The 23,167-nt window shown below is 41.9% G+C and overlaps 1 protein-coding gene across 5 annotated transcripts; it reads left to right on the top strand.

The window, feature by feature from the left end:
• Positions 1–117: 117 nt before the first annotated feature.
• trim33 (tripartite motif containing 33) lies at positions 118–23,122 on the top strand. 5 transcript variants are annotated; one of them, XM_034538324.1, is made up of 21 exons: positions 118–819; positions 5,789–5,907; positions 6,524–6,677; positions 6,979–7,111; positions 8,128–8,244; positions 8,390–8,504; positions 8,912–9,058; positions 9,590–9,707; positions 10,004–10,425; positions 11,280–11,474; positions 12,454–12,510; positions 12,741–12,941; positions 13,365–13,497; positions 13,855–13,918; positions 15,590–15,743; positions 15,985–16,379; positions 17,077–17,188; positions 17,269–17,343; positions 18,707–18,859; positions 20,563–20,613; positions 22,317–23,122. In XM_034538324.1, the coding sequence occupies exons 1-21, from the start codon at positions 192–194 to the stop codon at positions 22,539–22,541; spliced, it is 3,768 nt and encodes a 1,255-aa protein (XP_034394215.1). In that variant the 5' UTR covers positions 118–191; the 3' UTR covers positions 22,542–23,122. The 5 variants fall into 5 exon arrangements, with proteins under 5 accessions (XP_034394215.1, XP_034394217.1, XP_034394216.1 ...); XM_034538326.1 differs by lacking the exon at positions 12,454–12,510 and having other exon boundaries at positions 121–819; XM_034538325.1 differs by lacking the exon at positions 20,563–20,613 and having other exon boundaries at positions 121–819.
• The last annotated feature ends 45 nt before the right edge of the window (positions 23,123–23,167 follow it).

Raw genomic sequence — 23,167 nt, 5'->3', positions numbered from 1 at the left:
ACCCTGTTAGCCATCTGGCTCACATCATGAACAGTTCACACATAGGGGCATAGAGATACACTTAAATCGTGTATCGTAAACTTGCCACAAAACAAGTAAATAAGGTCTTGGGTCGACGTCATGACGTATTCATACGTACTGATGGTCCGAAAAGTTACGCAGGGCGTGCAGCGGTTCAAAGAGGAAGGAAGATGGCGGATAACAAAGGCGAGGAGGATATGGAACAGTCTGCTAATTCGGACTCGGTGCCCTCAACGAAAGATAACGAGCAGCCAGAGACGACAGCTGGAAATGCGGTAATAGTCATAGAATCGACCACGGAGGGTGGTGAAGAAACAGAGTCCCACGATAACGCCAACGAGACACCGACACCCACCATCGACGGCGGAGACGGCAGCGACGGCGGGGCTGTCGCTGCTCCTGCTGCTGTTGATGCTGCTGCTGCTGCTACTGTTGCAGTTGTGGAAGTCGATGTTAGCGTTAGCAACGCCGTCAGCCCAACTGCGACCAACAGCGCCAATGCAGAAGAGCCAACGGCGGCTGAAACCATGGCCACCGTTGCCGCTGCCGAGGCTCCGGTCGGCGGACTAACCACTGAAATGTCCCCCCCACCGACGGTTCCGGCGGCCGCCCCGGTACCCGCTCCCATCAATTTTTTTGATACGTGCGCAGTTTGTAAACAAAGTCTCCAGAGCCGAGACTGTGAACCCAAACTTCTGCCTTGCCTGCACTCCTTTTGCCTCAAATGTATCCCGCAACCAGACAGGCAGATCAGCGTGCAGGTACCTGGACCGCACGGGCAGACTGACACGCACATCGGTGAGTTGTATTTATTGGTTACAGTCGTCTGCTGCGTTAAGGTGAACCGCCGTCTGTCAAAAGTTCTGACATCAACACTTAATTTAGTTATATTCGGCGACAAATTGACGAGGTCTAACAACCTGACGCCTAAGGGGGTTGGTCTGGATCTCAATACCTGACGTTAGCGTTACCAACACTAGCGCGGACCGGTCAGATGATTGCATGTCAGTGTATTGCAGTACAAGAAAAGGGAGAAGGTGTCTGGCTTCATAAATACACTGTGCACGTTCCGTCTCGTCATAGTTTTTTGTCAACAGCGAGGCAATTTTGTAATTTGACAGGTGTGTGCTTACAAGACCGCGTGTCTCTCTCTCTCTGAGTTCAACTAACGTTATGCATTTCAAATCCTCCATTAAGCAATTATACTGCTGTAATGATTTACAAGAAAGGTGGCTTGTCAGTTGATTAACAGTTAGACGACAGTGACGCGATTTGGATGGTGATCAGACACCGCACTTCAACCTATTCATTAACAACTATTAGTAGCAGTGAGCTCATCTCTAGTGCAGAGAGTTGAAAATACTATTATCTAGCTACTTAATGTAGAAAAGTATTTGTTCTGGATCCCTAGAAATCCAAATGTCCTGTTAACTCGTAAACTATATATATATATATATATATATATATATATATTTTAAAAAAGCTATCCAAAGTGTGTGTATCAAAATACGACTGTAGGAGTTCTCTACTATTTATGATTTTTTTTTCTTGAACTGCCATAGTGTCTTAGGTCATAAGTCTTACATCGTAGTCATAACCATAACTATGGCACATGAAAGGCATCATTACGAGGTCTCCAAAATAAGTTGCCTTGAATACAATGCAATCTAATTAACAGTGCCATGTTAGTGCATGTGCATACACTTGTCTTGCCAATATGTTTGCTACCTTAGGGCTTTTAAAAGGTGCACACATCACATGTCTGCTCTGTCGATACCTTTTTTTGATAGCACGATTGTCAGATACTTCACAAAAAGCCCCAAGAGTCAGTCAACAACAGCTCAACTGGAGTAAGAAAAGTGTCACACCGTGAGCAAGCGTAAGCTAAAGCAAAATAAATTGTTTGCATGGTTTTCACTTCCCTTCGGGGGATAAAAGACCATTTTTTGCACTTCAATCCATAATTTTCCTCCCATTGCTTCACTCTTTAAGGTAGACTTTCACCTTTTTTATTAATTTTACTTATTTACTCTTTTCTTTTTTTTGTCGGTCGATATTTTGTAGAGCAACTATACTGATGGTATACAGGTAGGTGTCTGGTCCCATTTCATGTTAATGTGAAACCTCTGCACAAAAATATTCTTTATTGCAACGGTGATCCAGATGATGTAACTCCAACATCCATTAAAAACAGACCTGAGCACTGGAAGTCTACAAAAAAATAATTGTGTCGTATTTCAAGTTTAACGAAGGGGGCTCTGTCTCAGGGTGACATCTCAAATTACTCCTTTTAATGTCATGGGGCCGGTATTTCAAAATGATCCCACAGGATTAATCCTCCTGGATTGGATTAAATCCTGATCAGATCCCCAAAACTGGTATTTCAAAGCAAATCTGATCCTGACGATCTAGGGTTAGGGTTAATCTGACGATTCAGATTCAGATTCGGGAATCCAATCCTGCATTTTGATCCGGATACAAAACTGTTATTGAGTAAAACTTTAGTGGGAAATCTGGATCAGTTTGATCCTAAAAATCAGGATTGCCCTGATCCCACCTCAGAGGTGGATTTGAGGGAGATTGCATGTAAAGGTTTGAACAGCCTAAGTGTAACTGCTCCCAAAGGTCCCTGTTTGATACAGATATAGCTACGCTTCACTGCTGTTTGATCAATGTTAATTTTCTTTGCACGTTCCTTTTATTTTTCAGCAAACACTGAAAAACTGAAGTAAAAAAAATAAAAAACATACAACGTATTCGTCGCCAAAATACTTAATACACATCAACATAATCAGTCAAATGTATTTATTAACATGCATTCAGCACACACACTTAATGTTCATAGCCAAAGCTCAAAAGGTTATGCCATTTGGAGGTCTGTGTTAACTGTCTGTCTTCTCTTTCCACAAAGATCTGCAAAGAAAAACAAATATTAAGGTTTTAGGGCTGTCCCTTTTTGTTGACAACTGTTTCCTAAAAAGATGTGTACAACACATTTTAAAATCTACACGCAATGCCTTGCGAGTACCGGTAAATGCATTAAAATGTGGACTGTGGACACCGACATACAGACGCTAGCCTATTTACTAACTTGTTAGCTCCTTAACACAGAAGTCAATGGAGCACCGTTAGCTCGCATTAGCGCAAACTCGGCTTTATTTGACTTCACCTAGTTTTAGGACGCATCAACACTGACCAAGATTATACTTACATTTAGAGACAATAGTTGTGCCAGCTTCTCCTTTTTTCGGTAAAATTGTTCACTCCATTTCCTGTCTGTGATCCAGGGGGCGGGACGAATTTTGACATCCCAATCTGCCGTTATCAGGATCACTCTGATCCAATCAGGCAAAGTTTTGAAATACCGGGATAGATCAGGTTGATCCGTGGATGAGGACAGGGGGATTTGGTTATCCGGATCATTCTGATCTGGATTACAAGTTTTGAAATACTGGCCCCAGATGATGTAACTCCAACATCCATTAAAAACAGACCTGAGCACTGGTAGTCTACAACAAAACAATTGTGTCGTATTTCTAGTTTAACGAAGGGGGCTCTGTCTCAGGGGACATCTCAAATTACTCCTTTTAATCCTCAGGTTTTAGCGTTGTGTGTCGACTTTACTTCCTCACAGTACCTGCCACCAAGCTATAGCTTTTTTACTCTCATTGGAGAGTTCTAATATAATTTATTTTATTTTATTTGGTTATTTTTCCGGGGACAATGCACACCAATCAACAGTAAAACTGTAACTGAGCCAAAGTTAGCCAGAGAGGCTTATTTTCATCTGCCACATTTTTTGACGGCAAATGACAAAAAACATAATGCAACTAAGATTCACAGATATACCCATATATATATATATATATATATATATATATATATATATATATATATATATATATATATATAAATGTCCCACGTCAAATTCAAATTGCAGGGCCTAGTGCAGTCATCTTAACCACATCATCTACTCAGCGCAAATACAAACACCCCCCCCATATATATACATATACACATATATAATGTGTGTGTGTATGTGTATATGTATATGTATATATATATATATATATATATATATATATATATATATATATATATATATATATATATATATATATATATATATATATTTCACTTGAAATGTTCCTTTGGCCACAGTTGACTGGACTTTTGGCAGGTGGGTCACATAATACAGAACTGAACTGCATATGGCCCAGTGTCTCAACACCTACTTGCCTGAGTTTGGGGAAAACTCAGACATATCAGAAGATTATTAATTGCCCTGTTCCACTGTAGCAGTTAAATCCTCCAAAAATGTTAGCAACTAGATTTATAGCATTTGATTAACAAGGGTTACAAACTGTCACCACACTTACCCAAGCTACTGATTGATAGTATTACACCCTGTGCTTTACCTAGTCAAAGGAAAGGTGCCATAATGATACTGGATCAGCAAATCTATTCATGATAATGTGCATGTCAAGGTGTGTACATAAAATGAGGAAATGTAAACGCTAGGTGAAAATGCAGAGTTCAGAAACAACTTCACTGCTCGTAAATTAAACCTACCGTTCTACTTCTCTTTTGTGGTGTCTGCCTACATGGTAGCAGCTTGTAATGGGCCATGTTGTTTACCTTCTTCCTGATGTAACTCTTTGTATATCCAGAAGTACCTGTCAGGTGTGCCTGAAGAACGCTTTATCTGATGCGAAAGCTAAATGTGCCTTCACCTGCACAATACTTGTAAAAGTACATATTGCTTAGTTGTAAACAAAAAAGAACAAGAAAATGAAGTGACCTAAGATACAGAGATTTTATTTGGTTGGACCAAAATTGGGGTCCTTTTCCATCTTGCGATTAAGTGAAAGTAAAAACGGACACCAAGCAGAGTTGAAATGTGATCATATCTGTCACTTCTACAAGATAAACAATGTCCCCTTGGATTGATTGTTTCCTTGTATTTTAAGGATATTTGCTATTACACATTGATCCCAGTGTAAGCTTTGGTCGCGGCTCACTGCTAAATCTCTGGCACTAAGGCACTTGCAAATCGACACATTTGGTTAAGCAAAAGCCCAGTTTGGTCAAACCGACCGGTTAGTGGGGTTGAATATGCTTTTATAGTCTTGTGACAGCTGTGTGTGTGTGTGTGTGTGTGTGCGTGTGTGTGTGTGTGTGTGTGTGTGTGTGTGTATTGAGGGAATGTGTGGGTTCCTCAACACAACCCTAGTCCATCTGCTTTCACAACCCATCACTCAGAGGCTCATGCAGCTGGAGCTTACACAAACCGGCTGTGTGCTGCTCAAGCCAGTATAGACCGGTTCAAACTGGCTTCAACCAGTTCTTACCTCAGCTGGCTGGTGAGAGGGGGGGATTTTATGGGCTTATGAGGTAGAGGAGGAGGGGTGACATATATTATGCTGACTCAATATAAATTATTTATGTATTTCTGTGAAGTTTAATATTTTGCACATTAATAGATTTGTGAACATAATTGGCAAAGTTAATGTACTGAACAAATTATTTGTTGGGGTGTATGATTATAGCAGTAATTTAACTAATGCCATTAACAAAGCCAACTAATGCAATTAAGTGGAAACGTCTTTGTTGTTTGGCCATATTCTAATCATGCCATTCAGGTGATGGATTTCACGTGAGTTTGTTTCCATTTTTCATCTGCGTTGGCTGTGTAGCCCGTCGTTTGACCTTTTTGATCTCATTTGACTTGCGTCCCCCTCGCTCTCTGTCTCTTTTCTGCCCATAGTAAATGTTATGCGCTGTTCGGTGTGCCACCAGGACTACAAACAGAGCGACATCATTGACAACTACTTTGTCAAAGATACCACAGAGGCTACCAGTGCGTCGGATAATAAGGCTGCACAGGTATGTCAAAGCGGTCGGCCTTGCGGCCATAATGTGGTACATAAGTGTATCTGCATCGATGCTTTGCCACTTAGGTGTTTGGAGGGGTCTCTGCATAAATATGGGATTCTGATATTTTATTTTCTAATAAAGCAACAACAAAGTACAGTCTTCTGTCCACAATTCAGCAAATTGTATCTGGTTGTGCACCAATTAAATGTAGTCCAGCTTGCCCTGCAACCTTATCTTTCTTGGTAACTGCCAAGAGTATTTCAAAGATGTAATATTCACCGCGTGCCACAGGTTTGACTGGTACTTTGCTAAAGTGAGATTTAAGATGCATGAATTAACCTATGACCATTTGTTTAGTTGTGCCATTTAAAATATATGCAGCGTGATGACACAAATCTAAACGAGTAGTTTAGGCTTTAATATACCAGATTTCGTTATCAATACCATTGTACATCAGACATTTGTCTTCAGCAAGAAACATTTTACTTTAACATTTGCTTGTTTCATTAAAGTACTGCGTCTATATTGAGGAAACACCATTTCAAGATCTGTGCACACATTTTGGAGAAGCTGAATCGGTCGGCACCAATTTTTTTTACATGCTTTTGGGTGTGATTTTACTCAGGTATGCACAAGCTGTGAGGACAACGCAGGAACCATCGGCTTTTGTGTGGAGTGCGGAGAATGGCTGTGTAAGACCTGCGTGGAGGCCCACCAGAGGGTCAAAATAACCAAGGACCACAAGATCCACACAAAGGAGGACGCTGACGCTGCCTCCGGTAAGATGGCTGATCCTCACCGTAAAGGGCCGACTCATGTTTATTGAAGCTAAGACTGCAAAAGCCGAAATAAGACTAACCCTAGTTGAAGCACAGTGTGGTTCCGCTGGTAGGCTGTTGCCATAGTAACAGTGCTGCAGAGTCTGGTTGCTTGGATGGTAACTCTAGCTGGGAAACCATACACCCTGAAGCTCTGACCAGAGTTTTGAGGCTTTTGCAGTCTTGTTTGGCAAACCTAAACTGGCTTTGACATGTGTTTTTGGTGTCGTCTATTTTTGTCCTTCTTCTCTTATGTCTATAGAGGCTGTTGCTACGCCAGGACAGAGGCCTGTTTTCTGTCCCATCCACAAGCAGGAGCCACTGAAGCTTTTCTGCGAGACTTGCGACACCTTGACCTGTAGGGACTGCCAGCTGCTGGAGCACAAGGAGCACAGGTAGCTCAACATGTAACACACCCCTCCAATAACCAGACCTGGTTAATGATCATTAAGAGTTAACCGACGATTAATGCCTTGCATGCAAGGGTGCTGTGCATACTTGTGCTTGGCACCGTAGCGTGAGCCTCCGCAGATGGCGCCCAAGCTCCAGGCATGGACGGAGGCGTTTATACTCTACGTGCTGTTTGCTGTCTTACTCTCCAAGATGCCAGAGGGCGTACAAACAAAATGAACTATGAAGAATAAATAAGCCGATGAGCCCAACCCATTGACTGTAGGTGTAACCCGCAAAAAACTGACTTCCACAATGCAGAAGAGGTATTTTAATGATCTGTAAATTCATTATCGTGTACTACTTTATTGCCTCATTTGATTTTGCTAGCAAACATATATTTTAGTGGTGCGCAAAGATGAACAAAATTAATCGATTAATCACATGATTTTTCTGTGATTAGCAGCGATTAATCACATTATGCACAAAAAATCGCTCCACTGGTTGTTTGGTTAGCTCGTTGGCATCAATGCTGTGTAACGCCTTTTAAGATGTACTTCATGCTCGTAGTACTCTGGTGATAAGATAACTCCAGTTTGTAGAGATTTTAAATGAAAATGTCTATTTTAAAAGTGCCTTTCTCCATGTTCTCGGTCAATGTGCGCAGCAGTGTTAAGCCCCTCCCAGTACAAAAAATAATAATGCCGTTAACGCATGAAAGAATCATTGTCGGCGTTAATGGATTGCTGCGTTATGGATTATATATATATTTTCTGCCACGCGTAACTCACTCTGGCTTCACTGCGGTGAGGATAAGCTAAGCCGGACTAATCGGAGGCTAATTCACATTTTGCAAGGTGAACGGAAGCGCTCCCAACTGGGAGACAGGGAATGAATACTGCTCTTACCACCACACAGAAAAGGAAAGGATTCTCATAAATCTTTATTAGTAATGAGGAAAATCCCAGTCAATCCGTTCATTGTAAGTTGTTGGTAACAACTTACACCCCCTTATTCTCAGGTACCAGTTCCTAGAGGAGGCTTTCCAGAACCAGAAAGGCATCATTGAGACCAGCGTGGCCAAACTGCAGGAAAAGAAGAACTATGTCCATTACTCTGTCTCTCAGGTGCAAAGCAGGTGCGAGTTTTGTCATCACCAGTCTCCTCTCCAGTGCTGCACATTGATCGAGTTACCGCTTGTTAATATCTATGTTGGTGGACTGACGCATGCCGTCAGCGTTTCTATTGGTGGCTCTCTAAATTAAGTGTTGTTGTTTTTCCAGGTTAAAAGAGCTAAATGAGACGCACAAGAAGGTGGAGCACGAGATCAAAATCGCAGTATTTACTCTTATTAACGAGATCAACAAGAAGGGCAAGTCCCTGCTGCAGCAGTTAGAGGTAAGAGAACATTAAGTCGGTTTGGCTAAGATCTGCAAAATCCATTATATATATATATATATATATATATATATATATATATATATATATATATATATATATATATATATATATAAACAAATATACATATACTTACATACATACATATATACATACATGTGTGTGTGTATATATATATATATATATATATATATATATATATATATATATATATATATATATATACACACCCACATATACTACATATACATTAAAGAAAAGATTTTAAAAAAAAAAAAAAAATCTAATCTAATGATTTAATCCATCTCGCTGCACATGCTAACATTTTGTAATAACATTAATGTATCTTGTATGGTCAGGCTCTTTCAGTAGTCCCTTAACCAGAATGATCTCTCTTTTCTGTCCAGAGTGTGACCAAAGAGCGCAGTTTGAGGCTTGTGTCTCAGCACAAGGACACCACCCAGCTGGCCCAACAGATCCACCATGTGCTCGGCTTCTGCCAGTGGGCCATCTCTACGGGCAGCAGCACGGCGCTGCTCTACAGCAAGAGGCTGGTATGTTTCCTCGTGAGCCGTGGATGTTCAGCAGTTGAGATGCTCGAGCTCTGATGACAACATGGCTGGTTTGTTTTCACGATAAAGAACTGCACTTGGATGCGGATCCCTACTTTTAGTGCTTTTGAGGAACATTTGAGTTCTAATATAACTTTGTCATCGGGCAGCAATAAACTATCAGATGTAGGGTTGCAGCTAGTATTCTGGTATTTTCTTGTTTGTCCTTGAAATCTGTTTTCAGCAGCAGACATGGCATTTTGTTTGGTGTATACTTCTGTATCAGCCTTTTCTAAATAACTTTTTTTCTCTCAAATTTTCTGGTTGGGGTATTTATTGTTTTGGTGAAAACAAGAGGCTTGTGCCGTATGTTTTTTGACTTCGTACCACAAGTCAGCAACTTGGATAATTGGGTAACTTTATTGTTAGTTTTTTTTTTATTTTGGGGGGAAAATGCTCCCAAAAGGCATTTGTTCCTCCACTAAAGCCAGGCTCATTAACCGAAGGACGTTTTTTTGGTTTCTGTGTGTGTAGATTCTGTTCCAGCTCCGCCAGCTCTTCAAGGCTAGACTGGAGCCAGCGCCCCAGGCCAACGGAGTTGTACGCTTCTTCTGTGACCCCACCTTCTGGGCCAAAAACGTAGTGAATCTAGGTGAGGGGATTATTATCATTATTATTATTAGTATTATTATACCCCATTGCTCAGTAATTCTGTTTATATTGACTTTCAGTCTCTTATTGATTTTATTCTAATCAAGATTAGTCTGAATTTGTCATTTAAAAGGTGTGTCTTTGCAATGCCGGCTGACCAGATTAAGTCATACCTTATTTATTGTACAGGGGCTATGAACAGCAGTAAGAATTAGATACAATAAAGGACTTTTTCACACCCGTCCAGAGCATGTGCACTTCAATAAATGAGGCTTACTGTTATCCCTCTTCTCGTAGGTAATTTGGTTATCGAGAAGCCACCGCCACCTGTGCAACAGCCCGGCGTGATGATTGGAGGACCACCAATTTCTCCAGGCCAAGGTCACCACGGCAAACACCCAGGACAGATCAACCTGGCCCAGCTCCGGCTGCAGCACATGCAGCAGCAGGCAGCCTATGCACAGCAGAAGCACCCACACCCGCACCCACACCAGCACCAGCACCAGCACCCGCACCAACAGCAACAGCAGCAGCAGCAGCAGCAGCAACAACAACAACAACAACAACAGCAACAACAACAGCAGCAACATCAACAACACCAACAACAGCAGCAGCAACACCAACAACAACAGCAGCAGATCCAGCAACAGATGCGCATCGCCTCCCAAATGTCCCAGCAGCATGCCAGACAGGCCGGGCAACCCATGGGTCCGCAGCAGGTATGGAAAACATCCCCCAGTCGAGGTGTGGAATGCAATGAAAGTCTGTGCTCCAGTGGATCACCCGGGAGGCTCGCTAAGATGCTAGGAGCTTACTTCTACATTTTATTCTTATTGTAATTTCTTTTCTTTTTTTATCACTGGCTTATATCTTTCCAGACCTCCGGACAGATGGAGAGATATTTTCCAAAGCATTAATTTTTAAATAGAAAATAAACCGTCAGAGACTTTGAACTAGACCGAGATGGAGATAAACAGTTCATTAACTTTATTTTATTGTACTTTGTGTGGTAATTTATTTGTGAGCGGACACTGAATATTCCGACCTACGGTCGGTTAAAGGGACGTCATTCAATTCAAGCTGCAAAAAACATTGCATGCATAGGTTGTGCTTGTCAAATCAAACCAAGAAAGCATGCATGGATGTGGTGAAGAGGTTTGCTTGAACTTTGCTTGAAATTAATATTGTTCGATATAACTTTAAAAAATGAACTGTTACCTGTGATGGAGAACTCATCTTAAGCAAGGAACATGCTGCTGGAAGTTGATTTTATTTCTCCACTAAAGTGGATGAAACGAGGAAAAGCCAGCAAATCATATAGTTTGAGAGGATGAAACTAGAGAATATGTTGTATTTTTTTAAAGCATGCATGTCTGAATTGATAATTCAACTCTTGTTTTCTGTAGATCAAGGAATCGATTTTAATCTACCCATCATGTGCATTATTAACTATACGTTTTGTTCTTGTAATTGCGTGACCCTGAATATCACTTGCAGTTTGTATAGATTGCCTTGGTTGTGTTCATCCAATGATCTGATTTTCACAAAGTCTGTATATCTATGGTTTTAACAGCCTCCAAGGCTCATCAGTATGCAGCAGCTACCGAGAGGGCCTGGGGGTATGAATGGTGGGCCAGGTCCCCCCATGTACCCCTCCTCCCACCATATGCGTCTCCCGGGTCCACCGCAGAGCCGAATGCCCACAGCTCAGCCGAGACTTAACGGGCAGCAGTATCCTGCCATGATGCAACCTCAGCTACAGAGACAGGTCAGTGCAAACACACTCTGTTTTCACTGTATGACATGAATGTTTGGATTTTATATATGATTTTTTTGTTGTCTTAACACATCTGTTGTTGTAAATTATTTTAACCCAGAATATCTATCTATCTGTCTGATCCTCCTTGACTGGACAATTCACCCAGCTGAAATGCATTCTGATCTCATATATATATATATATATATATATATATATATATATATATATATATATATATATATATATATATATATATATATATGCCTCTTTTGAAGGTTTCTTGTAAACAAACAATAATTATGTTTCCATTCAGTGTTACTAACCACACACAACGTGTCGAGTGCATTTCCCTTCTCTTGTTTACGTCCATGTTTACTAGCTTGCAGTCGTCTTCTTCCATGTCTTCCTTGGTGCATTGTAGCATAATTGCTTTGTTATTGCGCCCTGTTGACCTTTAACAGCTTCATAGGTAGGACTGTTTCCTTGTCCGTGTGCAAGAAACAAAACAGGGACCCACTCATAGAAATACAGCTCCATGGTGTCACTAAAAGTCAAAAACTCCTTAAGTAGCGAATTGTCTGCCAATGTGAAAAGCAAACCAGCAGGATTATACGTTGGCACTGAATACTTTAGATTTAGATTTTGGAAGCAATGCCACCTTTTCAAACATGGAAAAAAAGGTTTTGTGGATACAAATCAAATTTAAATTTGATCAAAACATTTAATTTTAAATACTGCCAATACTTGAACGTCTGCGTCGGAAGATGCGGACGACGGGCCAATCAAAATTTTGTTTTTAAATGAGTTTTCAGAGAAGGGTGCAAATGTACTGTGTCCTCATTCTGTCCTCCTTTGCAATGCTTTACCAATGATCTATACATACACAGCTGATTATGTGTACAGAATGAAAATGTACATGTCCTGCCTGCATGTAAGACTAGATAAGAGAAACCTCCACTATATCCAGCCTCCTTTTCTTTGTGTCCAGATGTCTATAGAATCTGAGATGAGCCACCAAAGGTTTCGTTTCTTACTACAATCAGGGGTTTGGCACTTTTTTCCTACTTTGACATTTGTGTCTTGTGCAGCATGTGTCACCCAAATGCATGATCATGCAACCATGTTGTTTTCTACAATGCAATGTTTGTGATCAAACTCAGCAAATGACCAATGTCCTTGTTCCTGTCCTCCCCTCTATCCCCACCTCCTATCTTCCTTCCCTCCTTCCAATGATCTTCTTTTCCTTCATCACTCCGTCTCTCTCTTTCTATGCAGCATTCCAACCCAGGCCATGCAGGCCCTTTCCCGGTGGCATCCCTTCATAATGCCAACCCCACAAGTCCGACCAGTGCCAGTATGGCAGGTGCACATGCTCACCGCGGCCCTGCCAGCCCCATCATAGGTCCCATCGAGCTCATCCCCTCCGTCACCAATCCTGAGAACCTGCCCTGCCTACCTGAGATCCCGCCCATTCAGGTGCGCACATTCTAACCATGTATTTGATTCTTGGACCTGCCACTTTTAGATTGCTTTTCAGACTTAAAATAAAAATGCCAACAATGCTCTTAATTAAAGAAAAACAATGTAATTTCAATATATTATTGAAAGTATCCCATAATTAATATTATGATAAACAGTTGAATGTTTTTAGAGAGGAATGAGTACAAATGATATAAAATGTTGGGAATTTATATACATTTATGAAAGGTACCATTGACTTGTCAAAGTGTGGCGAAGCACAACTACAAAGTCTGATGCGGTGAATGGGTACACAGATTTGACACAGGCCAACGTTTTCCGATATTTCCCCTGGTTGAGAGTCTAGTTTCCATTAAATATATTAATTTACAAAAATCTGTTGGCCTTTTTGTCTGTTTCCCTGCCACTGTGCTTTCCTAGCTGGAGGATGCCGGTTCCAGCAACCTTGGACACCTCCTGTCTCGCTACATCACAGCCAGCACGCAGCATCTTCTTGGCTCCGTGGACATGAACCCCTCACCTGGACTGTCCACACACTCGCCTGGATCTTCAGGTACATTCAGGGAGATGGACTCGCATTCACATCTGACCAAACAGAAGGTTTACTGTTATACCGCCAACTATTTAATGTCTTTTTACACAAATGTTATACACTGGATTTAATGAAAGCAATGACATCTTTTAATGTCGAAGTAATTTCACTTTAATTTCCAGAACATTATCATGATACGTCATTACAATGTTATAGAAGTATTTAGTGTTGCATATTGGCAAGTTGCTCACCCCATCATCTTATCCTGTGTCTCCTTCCTAGATACTGAAATTACATGAGACTTGTACAATAAGTTTTGATCACTGCTGCTTCATTGTCGCCTGCGTCTTTGTTTCCCCGTCTCATTTCTATCTGCAGGTTTGTCGAATGCCCACACACCAGCACGACCTTCTAGCACGTCCAGCACGGGTAGCAGGGGCAGGTAAGAAGATATGAAGTTATTATAGTGACAAAACGCCCTGTTAAAATTTGTAGAACATAAAAAGGCCAGAGTCCAAGTTCGCTGATTCAATAACTGAACCAAAGACTTAACCACACTTAAAATGTATTTATATAGCACCTTTAAAAACAGGGTTTACAAAGTGCTCTACATAGAAGCAAGGTAAAAACATAACATCAATACAAGTAAACATTTCAGAAAATACATGAGGCAAAGGAGACAATGCCATATAGGCAATGAACACAATAGAGGAATAGAAAATGACAAATACAAAATAAAGCAGAACAGACAAACTAAAATAGGGGAACCAAAGAACTGCATAAAAGGACGACATCTTGGAGTGTACCAGTCCGGTTTTGGGGACTGGAGTCAGGAGGAAGAGTAGAGGGTGCTGGGGGAGCTGTAACAGTTCTTAATTTCGTTGCCACCATCTCGCTCTTGGAGACTGTTGTTGTGATGATGAGCTGCAGCGATGCGCTCGGCCGACCAGAGGGAGGGGATAGAAACCGTGGAGCGATCAGGCCAGGAGCAAACAAACCCTCCGCGGGAGGCTCTGTGGATGCAACGGGGCCGACAAAGGAGTCCGAGCGCCCCGATGGCCGAGACGAACGGAGGAGCAGAGAAGCTGTTGAGCCCGAGGTGCCGCGAGGTGGAACACTGCAGAACCACGCCAGCCGGGGTGGATGCAATCGCCAACCACGGACCGGACTACCGGAGCACCAGGACCGCTGAGAGGCGACCAGCCTCAGAGCAACAGCACGGAGCAGGGAGTCGGCCGGCTCGCCCGCAGCCGCCGGCCAGCAAGAGACCGTCGGCCAGCCAGCAAGAGACCGTCGGCCAGCCAGCAAGAGACCGTCGGCCAGCCAGCAAGAGACTGTCGGCTAGCCAGCCGACGCCAGTTGACCAGATCGCAGTGGTGGAGAGCAGGAGCCAACGGCAATCACAAAATAAAAAAATAATCCAAGATTTGCAGAATAATTAAGTCAGAAGAATGGCTACACTGTTTAATACAAATAATTTTATTTATTTATTATTAAATAATTTTAATAATTTAAATGAATGAAAAAAAAAAAAGGATAAAAACAGTCCTAGACAGAGCGGCGTTAAGTTTCGCCAGCGTCCCCGTTGCCAGGTAGTTCTAATATAACTAACTAACTATATTAAGGAACGATCGATACAGACGAGACTTGCTCAGGCTCCAAAGGCTCTGAAACAGCAGGAGCCAACGTTACAGAGTGGAGATGAGGTCTTGGGTTGCATTTTAAACTACGAGCAGCAGTAGAGCGGCAGATTTTGCAGAGACGGGGAGAACATCTGCAAAAACTGCATGCGCTTTTCACACTATCACCGGAACTCTGATAGATAGATAGATAGAGATATGATTAAACATCTGCACATTTTCCCCTGAGGAAAGAAGTTTTAGTTGCCTAACTTTACAGACTATATTAAACACCAAAGGGCCAAATGACAAAAGCACACTATGTTTTTCCTGTGCTTGACGTGGGGTCTGAAGTCACTATAGTTATGATCCCTGTGTAGTCTCAGTGAACGTAGCAATTATAGTCACAGTTAGTAATTAATTGGTTTGTAATGAGTTCAAACTGTTGCGGTAATCTTTTCCGCATGGTTCGTTTTTGTGTGTTTTGTTTCCAGCTCTAGCTCTGCGGGGAGGGCGGGACCTGGAGGTGGAGCTTTGGTGGAGCAGGTGAGGGTGAAGCAAGAGCCTGGTACAGATGACAGCTACAGCTGTCCGGCCTCTTCTCTGAAGATGGAGCGGGACAAAGATTCTGGGAGGAGTGCCTGCATGGTATGAATACGTAGTCCTCTAGTTTTAAAATGTGTACTTCAACAAGTATAATTACTAGATACGCTTACAGTTTTGACAAAAACGTTTAGTTATTTATTATCTTACCCAAAGCAGACAAATGCCTGTGATAAAATATGCAAAAAATGTATATGCCTGATAACTGTTTACATTGGATCCTTCTAACAACATAACTAGTGGTAAATATTGGTTTTGATAACCTTTTGTTTTGTTTTACCCCCAGATGAGCAGTCTGGAGAACAGCCCCCTTCCTGTATTGGGAGTTGTATCTGCTGGTCTAGACGCTCTCAAGGCTTTAGGGGAGCACATCAAAACAGAACCCCAATCCGAAACTTCTTGTTTTGGACTCAATGGCTCCAATGCCGCCGCCACCTCTTCGAATGCCACTATGACCTCCACTACCTCATTACCCTCTGGGAACGGCAGCAGCACGGCAGACACTCCCCTCACTAATGGAAACTCCAACCAAGGGACTAACACCAAAGGTGGGAAAGAGGACGACCCAAATGAAGACTGGTGTGCCGTGTGTATCAACGGCGGTGACCTGCTATGCTGCGACCGCTGCCCTAAGGTGTTCCACATGAAATGCCATGTGCCCACCATAAAGATCTTCCCAACGTAAGTGATCAGTCCCGGTCAATAGTTTTGGTGGTGCATTTTTAGAACAATTTAACTGCTGTTGCACACTGCCGCAACATTCATACTGAAACGTGCACACAGAGTTTGTAAAGATAACACAGCTCAGATAACACAAAGATAACAGCAGGGTTTCCCAACGCATCCTGGAAAACTTGGAGGAACCTAATTCATGTCACATTTTTGCACATGTAGGTTGGATAATAATGAATGGGAAGCACAGAACACTGGCTGAATACTGCCTAACTGTACTTTTATTTTCTTTGCTGGCATTGTCTCTTAAAACACAAAGCTGCATTGTTTTGGTATGGAGTACATTTAGGTATGGAAAGTTCAGTCTAGATTTGTCATCGAGCATTTTGTTATTTGTGTTCAGGCAGCACTTGTTAATATAATTGATAATAAAATGGTCCTGTCTGTCACACCAGCTAGATCATCACTGAAAGTGGGAACGTCCTGGGGACATTATTACTAGCAAACGGTGGGAATCCTGTATGCAGAACGGATGAGATGCAACAGTGAAACAATTTGTAGTTCCCGGCTCATTCTTCATCTCAGCGTAATATCTTAGCACACCGCTCATCGCTTGTCTTAAGCTGCAGTGAATTGACCGTATAGATCATGAACGGTAACGTTAACATAATGTCCCCTGTGTGATTTTTCTTTTTTTGCGCCTCAGGGGTGACTTTCTTTGCACGTTTTGTCGGAGTCTGACCACCCCCGAGATAGAGTTCTGTGACGACAGCAAGAAAGTCAAAGGAGAGCAGGACCTGAGTCCAGAGGACCAAAGGGTCAGTACAGCCAGCACACCTTTTTAAAGGCCTCCTCGGGATGAGTATAAGGCAACTAATACCTTTTTCCCTCTCTGCAGAAATGTGAACGCCTCCTGCTGCACATCTTCTGTCATGAGCTCAGCGTGGGCTTCAGGGAACCTGTTCTTAGCTCTGTAAGTAGCTCCACATGATACACACACACACACACACGCAGTTCTGCTACCTGATGGCCCAGGTGTCTTCAGTCCTGTTCATTTCCTTTTTGTTTCTTATGCAGTGGCAAAGGTTCATTTTTCACAGTTTAACTTTTTTTTATTTATTCTTTTGGTCCACCTTTTTCGTGGGCCGGTATTTTCTTTCTCTGTTTATTTTATTGCGTACTGTATTCTATCCTTTTTATATTCTGAGGTTTATAGTTGACTGGTTAGCTTGTCTTGTCTTATGAACTCATACAATCTGTTGAGACATGACTTGTTAAATAGCTGTACAAATGAACATCAGTTCATCTAGCCCTTCTTACTTTTGATTCCTGTTGGAGAGGGTGTCCTGTAACTTGGGGGTCAGGGGTACATGCTCTGTGGCCGCGGCGTCCCTGGTTCAATTGTGACTTGGGCCTTTTTGTACGCTTTCCTTCTTTACTCTCTCTCAACACTTCCTGCCTGTCTATTTAGTCAAGCGATCAATTAAAGGCGAAAATGGGACAAAAACACATCTTAGAAAAAGATGACTATTAAGGGGTGTCCCATCACTGTAGGTGCTAAGAACCTTCTTGGAACTGCTTGGGTCATCCCTCCAGGTACGACTACCAAAAAAAGCCTAATGGGATATTTGAGACCCTTATGACATGTGGTTTGTGTGAGTTACATACAACGTTTCATGTAGGGCTATAATAGGAATGTGAGTGGCTGCTTAGTAGTGATGACTCACAGCTTTGGTGTGTATTAATCACTTACAGAAACATTGCGTGTAATACTCCCGGTCTCTCTCCGGTCACTCTTTTGTCACACACACACACACACACACACACACACACACACACACACACAGAGCAACCGTGCGCTCAGTCCGCACCCACAGTTAACTAAACTGATGAGTTATATTCTTTTTAGGAAAGTAGATTTAATCAAGATACTCCACTCATTCATCCGATGAATCACTTTGAGGTTTTTGTGTGTTTTAGTTTTTTGGGGGGATGACGTCATTAAATATAACGCCAGATATTCAAAGCTTTACTGGAATACCTTTTACGAATGTAAAAATAAAATTAAAAGGCATTTGGTAAAGTCCTATTTTCATGGGACACCAACTCGGCAAGGCATTAACATAACCTTTGAAAAGTTTGTCTTTCCGACACTTAATTCTCCGTTTTGGTATCGCAGTACTGCTTGGCTGTGTGCCAAAATGTAACCCCCAGCTGTCCTCAAACGCCAGCCACATTGTCCTCCCTCCGCCGCTCACCTGCGAGCCAAATGAAAACTTTTTCGACAACCTCTGCTGCAGTTGGAGATGCTGTCTGACGCAGTTTTGTTTAACCAGGTGCCGAACTACTACAAGATTATCAAGCAGCCCATGGACCTGAAGAAGGTGAAGAGGAGGCTGCAGTTACGAAGCTCCCAGTACTACCACGCCATCCAGGAGTTTGTGTCCGATATGCGTCTGATCTTCACAAACTGTGCAAATTACAATGAGGTGAGCGGCATGAATCTTGAGCCTGCTTTGGAGAATGGCATCCACTTGTGCGTGTGTGTGTGTGTGTGTGTGTGTGTGTGTGTGCATGCAGACACGGGTTAGACTGATATGAGTTGGAGTTTAAATTGCCACCAGCTAATTGAATAGCTTGGATTGAATCATTTGACCGATTTTAAGGCCCCAAACAATAATTGGTCAAATATATGGCCCTAAATATATTATTCTAACCTTATGTGAAGACACAGTCTGGCATTGGAAAAGAAAGTGGGAATGGGTGCTTACGGCCTGCAATGTGTGTACAGTTTTATACACCTACTAACATTGGCTGTTGGGGTGGGGGGTGGCGTACAGAGTCGTCACTGTGCTCCACCACTGTCTGAACCCTGGTAACACTGTCTGCGTCACGAGAAATCACAAGTATGGTTTTCAATGGGTCACCATGCTCACTTGATTCTTCTATTGGGGGAAATGCTTCACTTGAACATTGTAGTGGGTTTAATTACTTTTGTCTGATCCTTTTTGTTGTGGGTAACCGTTTAATTGCTTATGATCGCATAAACCCTCGTGTGTACTTACATCTTGCTTGATATGTGCCCTCGAGGGATCTGCTATAAAGGATTCTGTATATGATCATGTGTTTCACCTTCCAACCACAAGAGACAGCTTCTTTTTTTCAAGAAGTTAACAATGTGTGGAATGACAACGCAGAATAAACCCGAGGCGTTAATTTACCTCACCAGTGTTGATCTTAATGCCTCTGAGCTGCAGCACATTGTACATATGACATCATTATGTCACAAAAATTAACAGCAAGCAGGGTTCTCACTATTTAGCAGAAAGACATCTTCAATGTAATTAGATTAATAGATTCTTAAAGTAATGAGTAGTTTTTTAATTACTAATGTAATTATTCAGGTAACATATACATGTTTAGATTTTCCTGATGAGTTGACTGTTTTTTTATTTTGACATATTGCAGAGCCGATGGCTTTAAAACTTTTGGAGCAATTCTAATTGCAACCGATTTAATTTCTTAAATTGAAGAATTGTTTTTTTAAGTCATGAATAGTGGCTTAGTCTGTCTGTCAAGTCAGTGTTGGTCGATCAGTTTGTTATGAGAGCCCGTTTACACTGTAACACAAACCTAATATTCACAGGCATTAGCATTACAGCAGGTTCTGAGGAACTGGTCCCAAAAGTCTGCCTCTGTACCAATTCATTGACATACATAACATAATGGTTATCAGCAGTTAATATTTAGAGCTTTGGAGGGCTTAAAGCGCTGGTTAATCGAAGACTTTGATGGTGTTGCATAATCTTTTTTTTTTTTTTACAGACACAGTTCAGTCTGTTTCTTTACCACTTCTGTGTAAATTACTACATTTACTTAAGGTTATATATGTTGATATTATTTCAAGAATGTTGTATAATCATAGAGATGCTGATGTAACTAGACAGAATTAGAAACTAGAGATGACCAGAAATGATCCCACGTTTCCTGTAGAGGAAAGAAGACCAGGCAGACTTTACTTGCTGTTAATTTATGCTGAATCAATTAAGTGTTGCACACCTCCAGGCTTGAGCACAGTTGGCCCTAAACAGATTTCTGATCTGTTCTCATTTAACCTGCCTGTGCTGTGAACTCTTTTCTCCCCCCCCCTGCTGCTTCACTGTTTTGTTGTAACGTTATTGCCCCTTTTTAGATGTCTCGAATAATCCAGGTTTATGATGAGGAGAAACAGATTAATACGCAGGTAAGCCGTTTCTAACAGAGAACAGATGTCTGGCCTCCTCCCACTGAAGCTCCAAGAAATGTTTCTGCCGTTCATCTTAGTGTTGAGAGAATTCATGTGCAGCAGACTTGGCCACTCACACAGTTTCAGACTACAGAAGTTGTACATAGATCGACTGAGAAATGGATTACATTTCTTTCCATTTTATCCTAAAGAGAGGTGGTAAGAACTGTATTGGAGATTACAGATTCTGGAGGTCTTGAAAAAAGTTGAATATATTATGCTATTTGCATTAGAGGTCTTGAAACCAGTTTATCTAAGGGGCAAGAATACTGCTTGTTGGATTTGGGGGGGCGTCTGTGTTAACCCATTTCCTGTATCTTTCCGAAACCGACGCGCTATATTAACCGCAAACTCTTACGAATCACTTCCTTTCTAATTCTCTCCGACGCAAATCATGATGTAATATAGACGTGTTTTGTAATTTATCAGGGGCTGTGTCAACCATAATGAATGAATCTAGCGTACATTCATTCTGCTTTTCACTTTTATATATACATCTATTGCCTCCGTACGGCTGCTTGCAGCGAATGGTGCTCACAGCATAAACAATGGCAGCAGAGCCAGCGGGGTTTACCTGGCGGGGAGCATGTGGGGAGGTGAGAGCATTACCGGCTGCAACTGCCTGTATGAGCACAGTGCGGCGCGGCGGGCCATCAGCCAGCCAGTGGGGTGCAACAGAGAGACTTGCATACATTTAAAATGCACGCGTGGACAGCCTTGCTACGTGGCAAATATACGTGTGCTGCTTTATCAATGCACTGAATATCGTATGTAGAACCTTTTTTAGTATAAAGGGAATATGTTTGTAAGATTAGAATAAATGGTTATGTCAGAGTATAATACTACTTTACTGCAGCAAGCGGAAAAGTCAAACCACTGGAGGACAGTGGGTGTTAGGTCGCTCTCTAATGTGAAAGCAAAGTATACGGGAAACTGAGTGGATGTCTATGTACGAGGCCCAAAAACGAATCATGGCTTGCACGGCCCCTCCATAGTATTTGGTTAATTTACATATTTAAATAGGCCCCTCACAGTATTTGGTTAATTTAAATATTTAAATAGGCCCCTCATAGTATTTGGTGTGTGTGTGTATATGTATGTGTGTGTGTATATATATATATATATATATATATATATATATATATATATATATAAATTTAATTTAAAAAACATAATCTCCATCCTAGTGTGTGTGTCTGTCCTGGTGTTAACATAATCTCTTCATTTTTATTTTGTGTGTGTGTGTGTGTGTAACCTTAAAAAGAAAATATTGAATTTTTGCCCCACTGGTTTGACCCTTTTTTTTTTTTCTTTTTTTTTTTTTATGTGTACGGAAATATTTGAAGCTAGCCTAAATTAAATTTGGCCACTTCCCTATGATTGTGGAAATGCTTCATGGAGCCACAGTGGGACAGGGCGGTCGGATATCTCTGCTCTGTACAGCCACGTTGAGCCGGGGCCACCCTACCACGAGGAGTCCTAACCAGATCTAATTTGTCTCCTCCTCCCCCTCCCCCTCCCTCCCCTGTTTCAACCCATTTATTGATCCTGCTCCAATTGTGCTCCCACCACCTGCTGCCACCATATATCACTCTTCACCCTCTTCTTCTCCCACCCCCTCTCCCTCACCCTCTCTGCTCCTCCTCCTCCGCCTCCTCCAGGTGGGATCAGAGATGGCGATATCTGGCAAGGCCGTAAGCCTCTACTTTGAGGAGAAGTTGCAGGAGATGTTCCCAGGGCAGAGCTTCCCCGAAACGCCGGAAACTGAGTGCCCGGAAACGAAGGAGAGGATGGACGACGGCGAAACGGACGACTCCGAGGACGACTTCATACAGCCCAGACGCAAACGGTTAAAAACTGACGAGAAAGTGCTCCACATCAAGTGAGGACCCTTCGCGAAAGGAAACGAGAGAAGTGGAAAAGAAACTGTTTTCCTCACGTCTCCACACTTTGTTTGAGGCAGCGGACAGAATGAAAAAGACAATATTCACTGTACAAAATGCTTTTGGGTTGTCTCATCCTCGCCTCGAAAAGAATTACCGTGGACTCCATTAGACATCTGCCTTCAACAGAACTCTCGAGGCCAGAAACGTAGGAGAGCTGCATTTCCTCCTTATTTCACGGACACTCAAAGAACCTGCCTGTACAGATTTGTTTTGAAGTAGGACTTGTTTTGCAGTAGTTAAGTTAATGAGTGCTCAGTTTCTTTTTCTATCATCATTTTTTTTTTTTTTTTTTTTTAATTTGTAGATTTGTTGTGACAGTTGCTTTATAAACCATTCAATTCCTCGGTTCGCAGTTCTTAATGTATTATATCTATACTTTGACATGAAACCAAGTATTTGTATTACTTTGTGGAAGCGTTGTGTAAATAAGAGAATCTAGCCCACTGAAGGTATTCCTACGGTAATAGATGTTTGGTTGCTTCATCAATAAAAATACCTGTTCTTGGAAATATACCAGAAAATGTGGCGTTGAGTAGGTTTGAGAATCGCCGGTTGTCTCTGAAAAG

Source organism: Cyclopterus lumpus, chromosome 7 (assembly GCF_009769545.1).
Source record: "Cyclopterus lumpus isolate fCycLum1 chromosome 7, fCycLum1.pri, whole genome shotgun sequence".
In the NCBI taxonomy this organism is placed as follows: Eukaryota; Metazoa; Chordata; class Actinopteri; order Perciformes; family Cyclopteridae; genus Cyclopterus; species Cyclopterus lumpus.
This window is presented reverse-complemented; position numbering and strand designations above follow the sequence as displayed.